The sequence below is a fragment of the Coffea arabica genome, chromosome 6e (genome assembly GCF_036785885.1).
Source record: "Coffea arabica cultivar ET-39 chromosome 6e, Coffea Arabica ET-39 HiFi, whole genome shotgun sequence".
NCBI lineage: Eukaryota > Viridiplantae > Streptophyta > Magnoliopsida > Gentianales > Rubiaceae > Coffea > Coffea arabica.
The window spans coordinates 9,036,803-9,048,188 of NC_092321.1; the positions used below are offsets into that span (position 1 = coordinate 9,036,803).

Genomic DNA, 11,386 nt, shown 5'->3' on the forward strand with positions numbered 1-11,386 from the left:
AACAACTAAAACTAATACTCCATTTTAGCACGAGGTTTGTTAGCTCTTTAAGCAAAGAAGTGGCTGGAAGTAGAAATTGAGAACAGATTTCACAATTTGATTACGTTACAAATTAATTTGTTGTTTAAAATAAATAAAAAGAAGAAATCTACTATGTTGCGGACTAAAATGCATTAACTTTAATTGTAAAGGGCAGAAAAAGATAAATTATAAATGTCACCGACTCCTACTGCAAAATTTCCTTGTGAAAGGTAAATCTGAGAAAATAAAAAGTGCTAAAATAACAAAATTAAATGGAAAAACAAAAAATTCCTCCTTCCCCGGCTGGAGGCATGAGTTCAGCGCTCAGCTTCGGCTTCCGGCGGCCGCTTTCTTTAGCTCTGAGAGGACTGATTCTCCGGCGATTCTCCTCCTCCTCCAATCCACTCCACTGTGAAACATTCTCTCTTCTCCTTTGTTGAAGAACATTTATTTTCAGGACTACATATATTTATGAGCTTTGCTTACGGTCATTGCTTATTCGTAATTGCGATTTTTTTTCCTTTTTTGCAGGCTTTGCTGAGGAAGACAAGCATGATGGCACAGAAAAAAGAGACCCACCTCATCATAACAGGCCTACCTTCATTCATCCCGCTGCTATCGTTCACCCTGAAGCCATTTTAGGCCAGGTACCTTTTTCCTTTTTCTTTCTTTCTTCATTTCCTTTGTGGGTTTAGGAGTGTATGAGGGGATTTTTGAACATTTTAGCTCCTGAAATTTCTCTTTAAATGATTCTTGATACTCTAAAATACTATTGGATGTTGCTTAAGTTATCCCTTGTCGGCTTATGTAATATGATCAAGAATGGTGTTCTGTGGCTGAAGTTCCAAATTTTATTTGGTGGGCTGGACGCAAGTTGATATTGGCTATTTCTACTTCAGTGTCATTTGTTGAACAAATGCTTGGATGAGGAAACAATTAATCAAATTCGAGTTTTATATGGGAAAAATTTAGAAGCTATGATGCTAGTCAGAATTTCAAACTACATTTCCCATATATACAAAAAGAAGCTCAATATTTGAACTCTAGGTTTTTGTACGTGGATTCCAGGGCATGTCAATTACCCATGGTTTGATTTCAAATACTCGAAGCTTGTTTCTTACTAGGTGGCTGAGTAGTTTCATTTGGATAATGGCTACTTTGAAGAAAATTTTGGAACTAAATGATCCTTATCAATAACTTTTTGACAGCCTAAGTTGATTTTACTATGCAAAAGTTGTTTCCGAGTTTCCTTGTTGGCAATAATGCTGTTCTGAAATTCTTTATAGTTCAGGTATTGGAATATCTTTTTTAGTGAATATGGCTCTAATTTAAAGCCTTTGGCAAATGGAATTTAAAGATACCGATGGAATACTAGAACATGATGGTTCTGATAAAATATTGAACAAGCAGAGTAGGAATAAAAAAGTTTACACGAATTTCTGTCAAGTTTTCTAGAAGAATGCTAAGGTTATTTGTGCCATAAAAGACTACAAATCATTTGCAGTTAATTGGATCTTCTTGGGAGAATAACTCCTTAGAATTGTCATTGCTCTAGCTTCTAAAGTGGTTGTCTTGCAATGCTATGGCTTCTGTTAAGTGTTTGTACTATTTAATCATATTTTTTGTGATCTTGCAATCTAGATGGTTTTTTCTCCCTTCATTAGTTTATTAATTTCTGTTCATGCAAGGACAGATTAATTTTATAGCATATCTACTTTGTTATCACAGAGATTTTGTAAGCCTTGCAACCAATGCATCTTCAGAAACCTTTATAGATGGTAATCTTTTACAGGATTTAGTTGCCAATGTGGATACTTTAGTGACCATTTTGATGACTTCTGTTTATGAAACAATTGGAGCTCATTGCAAGCTATTGGCCAGTTCGAATATATTTTTTATTATGAGAAGATAGAGCAAAAACATTGAACTCTGAGCAGGTGAAAGAATTAGCATTGTTTCTTCTTCCTCCCTTGAATCTCCTAACATGTTTGCCATGGTATTTATGTACGTCAGGCATTTTAAGTTAAACGAGTCTGGTGGTTAATGTCTACTGATCAAGCTTTCCCCATCAGAGAAGCATGTATGTCTTCTGATGCAAGGAAAGTAATTTTGTCAAGTCAGTTCAAGACATCGTTTTCTTCTAGGTGTTTTATGGTATTGGAATGTTGATAGTGAAGGTATATATTCAGTATCTAGTTTGATTTATTTGGAGAACATAAAATGTTTGTTCTGCATAGGGTGTTTCTATTGGTCCCTTCTGCACAATTGGACCTTCAGCAAAGGTGGGGAATGCTTGTCAGTTGTACCCTGGCAGCCACGTCTTTGGAAACACAGAATTGGGAGATAACTGTGTTTTGATGGTGTAAGTTGAAGATTCTCTTAACTATTTATTCTTTTAATATAGCTGACACGCAGTTCCTGTGTAGTCATTCTGCTTGTAAACCTTTTTTGTTGTTCTTTTGTTTTTCCTCTGCAATAACTTATGTCCAGTATGTGTTGATATCTACCAGTGGTGCTGTAGTTGGAGATGATCTTCCTGGTCACACTGTCATTGGGTGCAATAATACCATAGGACATCATGCCGTTGTTGGAGCTAAATGCCAAGACATGAAATACAAGGTCAGCTTTCTAGAATTCTGGATGACATTCTCCATTTTTGCATTGATGGATTGGTTGAAACTGTAAGCTTCTAACTCAACTTGGAAGAGTATACAAAGTCTGACTCAATCCACAAGACTCCTTAAATCATTCTGTGCTAGTGACAGTTATCTTTTTTCTATCTATTGCACATCAGTTGATTTTAAAAGCTATTGGCTATTGCCGATTTTGTTACCTATGATATCTTGTTTCTCTATTGATACTTTAGGGTTAACTAATTGTAAGAACGTCAATCCAATTTCTACATCTTAATCCCTTTGGAGAAACACGTGCTGCAACGTGGTTGACTGTTTTTTGGTTCTGAAAGGTTTTGAATATTTCCATTCAATGTACTTTTATTTGTTTGAGTGATTGTTTTTTATAACATGCACGTGGCTGTATGTTTCTTAAACTCCATGCAAAACTAAAGGCATGATCTGTAAAGCTGATTAGGTTGTGGGCTTCTTTCTAAGAAGCATGTGCTGTGTTTCTTCTCACTTTGTCCAAGTTATAGCTTCAAAATTTCTGGTGTCCACTGTCCACCGTCCGCTGTTCTGTTGTATTGCGTCTTATTCTTTCTTTTTCTCTTCTAAAGGTTTTACTGATTCTTGTACTAGCTTGTACTTTAAATCTTTACAGTTTCTCTTGAACATTGTGTCATAATAACCATCTCTTGATTGTTTTAGCCAGGGAATGAATGCTTCCTTGAGATAGGCGCCAACAATGAGATTAGAGAACATACATCTATTCATCGATCTTCAAAGCCAAGTGACATTACTGTATGAAAATATACATGCTACTTTTTTCATTCTTAAACCCAGAAAACCCAATCTGATTCATGATTTGTTTCTCTAATCAGGTCATTGGTGATAACAATCTTATAATGGGATCTTGTCATATAGCCCATGACTGCAAAGTGGGTAGTAACAATGTTTTTGCGAATAATACTCTTCTAGCAGGTCATGTTGTGGTGGAAGTGAGTCACAGTATCTGTTCTACTCTTCTTTTGCAATGCTAACCTAGATAACTCTTTCAATGATACTTGTGCTGTATTGTGATTGATGCATTCTGCTTGTAGGACCATGCACACACTGCAGGAGCAATTGTGGTTCATCAATTTTGTCATATCGGTTCATTTTCTTTCATAGGTGGTGGTTCGGTGGTATGTTCATGCATAATTTCATGTTCTCCATGTTAGCATTACAATTGTTTATGTTGGTCTATTAAGTAAGCTATTTAACACAGATGAGTAGGTTAATTTCCATGGATGATGTTCCATTTTTCATTTTCTGCAGGTCTCACAAGATATCCCCAAGTACATGATGGTGTCTGGGGAAAGAGCTCAGCTTCGTGGGTTAAATCTGGAAGGTCTTCGGCGTCATGGATTCTCTGTTGCAGAGGTTAGTTTCTGGTTGAAATCGGTCCTTGATTGGTTTTACAAATTAGGTCATGAGTTTGTGTGGAAACTTATGCTTATCTCAGCAATTGATAACCATTCTGATCGTCAAAGAACCAAAATAATATAAGGGCCGCATTATATGGAAATTGCTCCACCATATTTCTTTTTAAGTCAAATGAAATAGATGACCATCCTGTATTTTCTGTATATGTATGATTATAGCTCTCTGTCTAAATAATCATCCCTTGCTAACTGTACAAGTTCAGCAGCAGATAATTTTTTCTCATCTCGTGCTTTCCGGCTAAGGTTATAGTATCTGATGCCTGGGATTGTCTGATGTGTCGAAATTTTGTTCATGGGGACATCAGTGAGACAGTGACTATGATGGAACACATGAATTTTACTGCTGTTCTGGTCTTGTATCCAGCTTTTTAAAATACCTAGCAATTTGTTCCTTTCATTTTATTCCCTTTCTTTTGAGGCAGGAATCTTTTGTGTTACATTTGAAATGCTGCTTTATTGCTTCTACATTTACTTCATCTTAGAATTATTTCCCTGCATTTCTGCAATGGTTCAGATCAGAAGCCTGAGAGCAGCTTATAGAAAAATTTTTATGCCCATTAATGCTAATTTGAGGGGCGTTGAAGATCGAATGGTTCAAGTAGTAAGTTATTCGAATGTCCATGGTTTAGTTAAAGTAAATCTGCAAGACAGAAATATGGTAACCTGAATTTTGAATTTTCAGGAGCAGGATGAAGAACTGGTTCTTGTCCCCACTGTTCGTTCCATGCTACAATCCATACGGGATTCTTTTGCAGAAGATCGACGTGGAATTTGCAAATTTAGATCTTGGATTGAAACTTAGACTGCAGTCCAGTAAGTCCACATCCCTTTGTCTTACTCTTAGAATTTAGATCTTGGATTGAAACTTAGACTGTATCCGCTGCAAGTTTTTTGATGTATGTCGAACCGTAAAAGTTGTATGTAATTAAAGTGGAAGAAAAATGAAAATTTGTGTCTGCTCTGGCAGGTTTATGAATTGAAGGGGCACTTGGAAGTTTGGTGTTACAAGTTTTTTATAAATCCCCCTGTTTACTTCTTCACTGATTCTGCCCTTAATGCCTTTTTCTCTATCCAGTAGAGATAGCCAAACGTAAAACCTGCCTCAGCATCATTTCTTGTATTTCAATGTTCAATTGTGGAAGTTGTAAGAGTGTATGTATACTAGGTAGCTTTTGTGAAGGATAGTCTGCAAGAAAACCTCCCTAGTGTTCAGGTATGACAGTTTTTCATCTATTCATACGATATACGTATTGTTGATCATATTAATGGTAATCTGTCTGGATGAATAATCAAGTTTTTTAATCATCATATCTATTCTATTTCAAGCCTTCTTGGCTTCATCACAGACTAAAGATGGTTCTTTCATTCTTAGATCTTTTACATTTCCGTCTCCCCTTACCAGCGTTGCCTTGCGCCCCATAGTGGAAAAGGATCAAAATTCAAGATCATTAGCTCTGTTAGATTACTACTACTCTCTGAAATGATTAATTGCGCCAGAAACTGGACTGATGTATGAAACATCATAGCTACTTTGCCCCCTCTTCCCTCCCCCCGCGGAGGGGCATTTTCTTGAAGCACTATGCTTATTTATTTATTGTTGATTACCAAGTTCCTGTGATCCTTTTATTTGGCATTGTATGCTTGGGAGATGCAGGTTTTACATTTGCTCTTTGCCTCCACAACCTCCTCCTCTACCTCTGCACCACCAATAGGTAGGACAAGAGATGCAGTGTCATCAGACTCCTCCCTCATCCCCTTGGATGAATGAAGAAACTAAAAAAAGTGACTGTGATAAAGTGATAACAGACAACTGAGATCTTGCAAATGACGTGGATGATCAGATTTTTAACCTTCTTTAGTCTTTCCATATGAAGATTTCAGTCAAACATCCACTCATTATGGACAGAAACTCGGCTATGGGGAATCTTATCTTCAGTTCTTGGATAGGGTCCGATGTAGGTTATTTCAAACCGTCTTGAAAAGGATAGGACACTGTTTTCTGGAGATAATGATATCCTACTAACTTGTGGCTTTTGACGCAATTAGATGCACTAATTTTTTTTTCCGCCACTTTTTGTCAGATGCATCCCTAACTGTTATCTGTCATCTGTCACATACAGAATTTGAACCTGACGGCTGAGAGATTAGATGCACTAATTTATCTAGTGATGAGTGAAAAACACTTACTCGACAAATGTTCGGTAACAAGATAAAAAGTCAAGGAAGGTTAGGAAAGGAACGTACGTTTTCTTTATCTTTATTATTCTTGATAGAAGATTCCTTCATGACAATGCCAACATATGTGACTGAAATGAGGGATCGAATGGAAATATTGGTTTAAGCTGGATTGAGTAAAACCTACGTAATTGCTAAAAAAAAAAAAATAAATTGCATAGACGAAGCTGTGGAGCTACTTGCCATTAATCAATGACTAGCTAAATTGTCTAGCAGGTACCCCACTGAGAACAGAATCTGGCTGAGGAAGATTTGTCTCCAAAATAAAAAGACCTCAATCAACATCAGATGTAAACGAGATAAAAGAAGACATTCAGTGCAGTAGACCAATACGGGACTGTGTTTATTCAGTGCAGTAATGGAGCGTCAGGCATTTGTACTGGATAAAAAACCAAGCACAATAACACAACCTTGAAAGACACACTTGGGTAAAACTTGAAACTGAGAATTTCGCTCATTTTAGACTTCTTCACACTTGGCTTTCTAGTAGGTAGTTGTGGTTTTCTATTTCAACACTTTTATAATCATTGTCTGCTATTGGTAATCACACAACCAAGAGTTGGATAAGTGGTAATGGCTGTTCTTTCCCAAGATAATATATTTCAGTTGATCAGCTGCCCGCTGTTTAATTTGCCTGAGTCTTCGCTGATTTTCTTTTTATATGATTACAAAATACCAAGAACCAACATACATACTGTTCTTTCTCTAACGAGTTCCTTTTTTTTATTCAATCTACACAGAGTGAGATTGAAAAATATTACATCTGATGATCCACAAATAGTGGGATGACAACTAACATATAGTAGTTAGACTATCATATAGCTAACCCTGGTTTTTTTTTTATGTGTTTTTGAAGTATAAACAATAAATTAAAAGAGAAAGGATGGTGATGTTATAGTCATTAAATATAGTCTGCCGGTGTGCCAAAGGTGGCAATGAGATTGTGACAAATATTCCTATTTTGTGTGATAATCGGATTTGTATAAATTGCAGAAGAACAATAATTAGCTCTATTTCCACATTGGCAATGAGATTGTGACAAATATTCCTATTTTGTGTGATAATCGGATTTGTATAAATTGCAGAAGAACAATAATTAGCTCTATTTCCACATTGACTTTTTAACTTTTACTTCGGTTTCTTGAATATACAATTTCCAAATTCCTCTCCCAGGTCTCGAAATAGTGACTTGTCAAGTGTCATATAATATGTAGAATAAGAGAAGAAATTGAATCATTCAAAACTATTAGTAGTTCTGCTTAATTTCCTGACGATCAACAAAAGTTTGCTGACTTCCCTTGTTCTCTTCAACATATGATCGCGCATCAATTTAAGAATTCAAATGGAGACTTTGATTGGGCTGAATTTCCTAGGAAATGCATATGTTAATTTATGAACCTCAATTTTAAAAGCAAGGAGGTTCTTTTCTCTTTCCTTCTTTCTGTTTTTTCCCCCGCTAATGATGGTCTTCTCCCCCTCTCAAATCATCTAACAACCTCTTTTAAACCATTGGAGGAGGACATCCTCTATTAGGGTTTCGTGTTTGTAGAAATGTCACTCATTTCCATAATTGGTTTAACTTGTCAATGCACACTAGCTAACTTCCACTATAATCTTGTATCTTAATGGAGTTCAGTCTATATACTACCGATTTTGCTGCAGCAACCAAGGGATACTGTGTGCTTTACTGTGTGTGTGTGTGTGTGAACCTTTTACTATCACAAGCAACATCCAAGAATTATATCTAATTTGGCTTTGACGGTTGATAGTAAATGACGGATCAAAGTGGGGGTTGGAGCCAATGAAGGTTTAGTCTATGCAAATAGGAAAAGGTTTAAGCTTCAAGGGATTACCATGCATTAATTTTGTTTGTTAGTTAATGTTTGTATTCTTTATGGCTAACATGCTAAGTAAAAAAAGCATATTTCAAGGGTCCCTCCCAGCACTGAAATGGTAAACAGATATCTTATCTAAGATAAGCCTTGGTTCTTCCTATAGTATATATGTGGAATATCCCCATTTTTGTTTAAGAAAAAAAAGTAAAATGTGAGGAGAGAGAGTTATTGGTTTCTTAGGTATGAACCCAAGTTGGAAAAATCCTACAATAAACAATGTGCATCCAATCATCTACCATTGGTGTGCATCCATTTTCCTAAACCCCACCTCACTCAACACATCATTATGTCTATATATATTCACTTGGATAGTTATTCAAGAGCTCTCTCTCTCTCTCTCCCTCTTCTTTTTTTTTTCCTATCTCTCTCCCTTGGATGTAGGTAGTTTGGGAAGTTATAGAGCATTGTCTGGGTGAAAATGGGCAGAAAGTGCTCACATTGTGGGAACATAGGCCACAATTCAAGGACTTGTACCGCTTATTCTAGGGGCAATATTAGTGTTATGGCTGCTGGCTTGAGGCTTTTTGGGGTACAGCTTGATGTCCCGTGTAATTCTGCTCCTTCTTCTTCTAATTCTAATTCCATTGCCATGAAGAAAAGTTTCAGCTTGGATTGCTTGTCTTCATCACCGACCTCATCTCCTTCACCATCATCGTCACTCTCTTCATCAAGAATTTCCATCAGTGAAAATTCTGACAAGATATCTATTGGTTATCTCTCCGACGGACTCTTAGGTCGACCTCAGGAAAGGAAAAAAGGTTTGTAATGAAATCATACTTTCCCTTTTCTTTTCAAGTATTGATTGTTCGTATGGTTTCTTTGAAATCATTTTGGAGAATACAGCCTCATATCTTCAACAAACTCCTTAACTTATTTGTCTGCCTTGAAATGGTAACTGCACCAAACAGTACTGATCACTACCACGCATGCTTCTTTCTACAATAAGCAATTGTTCCATTTCAAGAATAAGAATGTTTTCTTCCTCAAGCAACAAAGGAGAATAAGAAATGCACAGGGGATTGACTGCACACTTTTTCATGGAATTTGTGTTTATATAGTAGGTCTGTATCTTTTGTGCTAAACATAGTTCCCTGTGAACTTTCCGAAAGATATGATTAATAGATGTCACCCATTATACATTCCCATAAGCTATTTAATATTACCAATCCCAGCCTATCTAACTTGCCTCTTTCTGTAAAATGTCTGATAGTGATATCTCGAGCACGACTATTTAGACACCATAGTCAATTGTAAAAAGGTTGTCAGTCTAAACATCTCTGTGGGCTTCTTCGACCATATATATGAGCATCGGGACTACGATAAATAAGCTTCTTCTTCTTCTTTTTTTCTTTTCCCCTTCCCAAAAGTGAAATTGATAATCAAAATGCAGATGGTAACTTTCTGTTCTAGCAATTTAGATAGCGGCCCAGTGGGTAGCATGTGCAGGATTAATGGCCTTAATTAATGAGTATTTGATTTGTTTTAACTGTTGATGGTATAGGGGTTCCATGGACAGAAGAGGAACACCGTTCCTAGTTGGACTTGAAAAGTTAGGAAAAGGAGACTGGAGGGGAATTTCAAGAAACTTCGTGACCACAAGGACACCAACCCAAGTTGCCAGTCATGCTCAGAAGTATTTTCTTCGCCAAGCCAGTCTCAACAAAAAGAAAAGGCGATCCAGCCTATTTGACATGGTAAATTTCACGTATTATGTGTCCATCATCCTGACTTAATTACTGTGTCAATAATAAGTTTCAAATTCTTTGCCACGAAATTACATATCACACTGAACTGATTTCTATCAACATGATCCAACAACAGGTTGGGAGCAAGAACGCAGCCCGTCATCAGGTTTTCGATTTGAGTTTCGAGCTAACTAATGATACAACCTCAGCTACTTGTCTGAGCAGCAAAGCAAGCTCAGATCTTGACACAGCTGCCCCTTTGTTAGACCTTAATTCATTTGCTGTGGATACTACAACCAATCACCAAGATTGCATAGAAGTTCAAGAGGGCTCTTCATCACATCACATGGATATCGACTCCATGTCCATTTGGCCAGCTGCATCCGGATCTTCAAGCTATCAGCTCTCGAATATTTCCTCCATCACAAGTACTACCGGAGCTCCTGATTTGGAGCTGACTCTGGCCGCCCCGAAGACGGCGGCTCAAAACAACCCTCCCCCGCCTCCAGCTTCCATCCTAATTATGGGACCAATCAGTGTTATCTGACTTGCATATGAAGAAACATAAACAACTCAGAATACCCTTATGGTATCATATCAATTCATAGATCAATGAAGTTATGTATTGTTCATTAAAAGTTACTATCTGCGGAACAGAACCAGATGATCAAAAATTTGTTCCTCTAACCTTTAACGAACAAAATTCTCTTAGAATATGAGGTTATAAACCATGCAGAGCATATATCAACCTGAAATCAGCTTGTAAAATTTTTAAAGACATAGATAGAAGTCGATGCATTGTCTTCAAAAAGACCAAGACTACCCGAAAATTTTCGAGTCAAATTATTGCTCAAGAGATGATGATGCAATTTTAACAAGTAAAGCTAGCAGCCTTACCAATATTGAATAAGTAATTATCTATCTACTTATCATCACAATGCCACTTATTTTGAGAATTTTCCGTCTTAGAGGTTAGGAAAGGTATTCTGTGAGGAGGGCTGGATCCACTTGAATATGTAGTTGCTCTCATAATTCAGAACAGTAGAAATTGCATATGGGATTATTAAATAGGACAGCTTCATCGTACGGATTCGGAACATATATATATTAAGTTAAGGCAATTGGATTCTAGTGGGCGTCTTTCTTGGCTGGCTCTTTATAGTCTGCTCAAGCAAATTAATAAAGAAGAAATTATGAAGTTAATTACTTCATGGTAGGCCACAAGTTGACGCAACCGTAATCCATAGTAGTAGTATTATTTTTGTCGCCAGTTCGAGCCTATTAAATTAATCAAACTCCTACTTAATTATGCAACTGGTTCCAAGAAGCCCTAAACGAATTTAATTGACTTTTGCTTTGAGTTTCACCTATATAATCCTCTCCACAAAAAAAAATTTTATATTGACATCCATCGACAGTATTGCTCTCTAAGAATGTTACTGCTAATTACT

At 36.8% G+C, this 11,386-nt stretch overlaps 2 protein-coding genes across 14 annotated transcripts; both read left to right on the top strand.

Annotated features, from left to right (window-relative positions):
• Positions 1 to 251: 251 nt before the first annotated feature.
• LOC113697085 (probable acyl-[acyl-carrier-protein]--UDP-N-acetylglucosamine O-acyltransferase, mitochondrial) lies at positions 252 to 6,986 on the top strand. Of its 13 annotated transcripts, none has more exons than XR_011816880.1 (12): positions 254 to 432; positions 553 to 668; positions 2,259 to 2,383; positions 2,532 to 2,640; positions 3,345 to 3,437; positions 3,518 to 3,634; positions 3,737 to 3,820; positions 3,954 to 4,058; positions 4,635 to 4,721; positions 4,803 to 4,933; positions 5,286 to 5,333; positions 6,569 to 6,986. XR_011816880.1 is itself a non-coding variant. In XM_072054983.1 (11 exons), the coding sequence occupies exons 1-10, from the start codon at positions 294 to 296 to the stop codon at positions 4,920 to 4,922; spliced, it is 1,095 nt and encodes a 364-aa protein (XP_071911084.1). In that variant the 5' UTR covers positions 254 to 293; the 3' UTR covers positions 4,923 to 4,933; positions 6,569 to 6,986. The 13 variants fall into 13 exon arrangements, 8 of the variants coding, with proteins under 8 accessions (XP_071911085.1, XP_071911084.1, XP_027072344.1 ...); XR_003449785.2 differs by lacking the exon at positions 6,569 to 6,986 and adding an exon at positions 5,775 to 6,162; XR_011816881.1 differs by lacking the exons at positions 4,635 to 4,721; positions 6,569 to 6,986 and adding an exon at positions 5,775 to 6,162 and having other exon boundaries at positions 252 to 432.
• Positions 6,987 to 7,141: 155 nt separating this feature from the next.
• On the top strand, positions 7,142 to 10,624 carry LOC113695153 (probable transcription factor At5g61620). The gene is given in 4 exon segments (XM_027214152.2): positions 7,142 to 9,008; positions 9,752 to 9,775; positions 9,778 to 9,944; positions 10,072 to 10,624. Coding segments are annotated over 4 exon segments (942 nt in total). The 5' UTR covers positions 7,142 to 8,668; the 3' UTR covers positions 10,483 to 10,624.
• Positions 10,625 to 11,386: the final 762 nt, after the last annotated feature.

Excerpts from the sequence above, each read along its gene's own strand:
- LOC113697085 (XM_072054983.1), top strand. The coding sequence starts at position 294 with ATGGAAAAACAAAAAATTCCTCCTTCCCCGGCTGGAGGCATGAGTTCA. Across the intron at positions 433-552 it reads CTCCTCCAATCCACTCCACT|GCTTTGCTGAGGAAGACAAG; the intron begins GTGAAACATTCT and ends CCTTTTTTGCAG. Across the intron at positions 3,821-3,953 it reads TCATAGGTGGTGGTTCGGTG|GTCTCACAAGATATCCCCAA; the intron begins GTATGTTCATGC and ends CATTTTCTGCAG.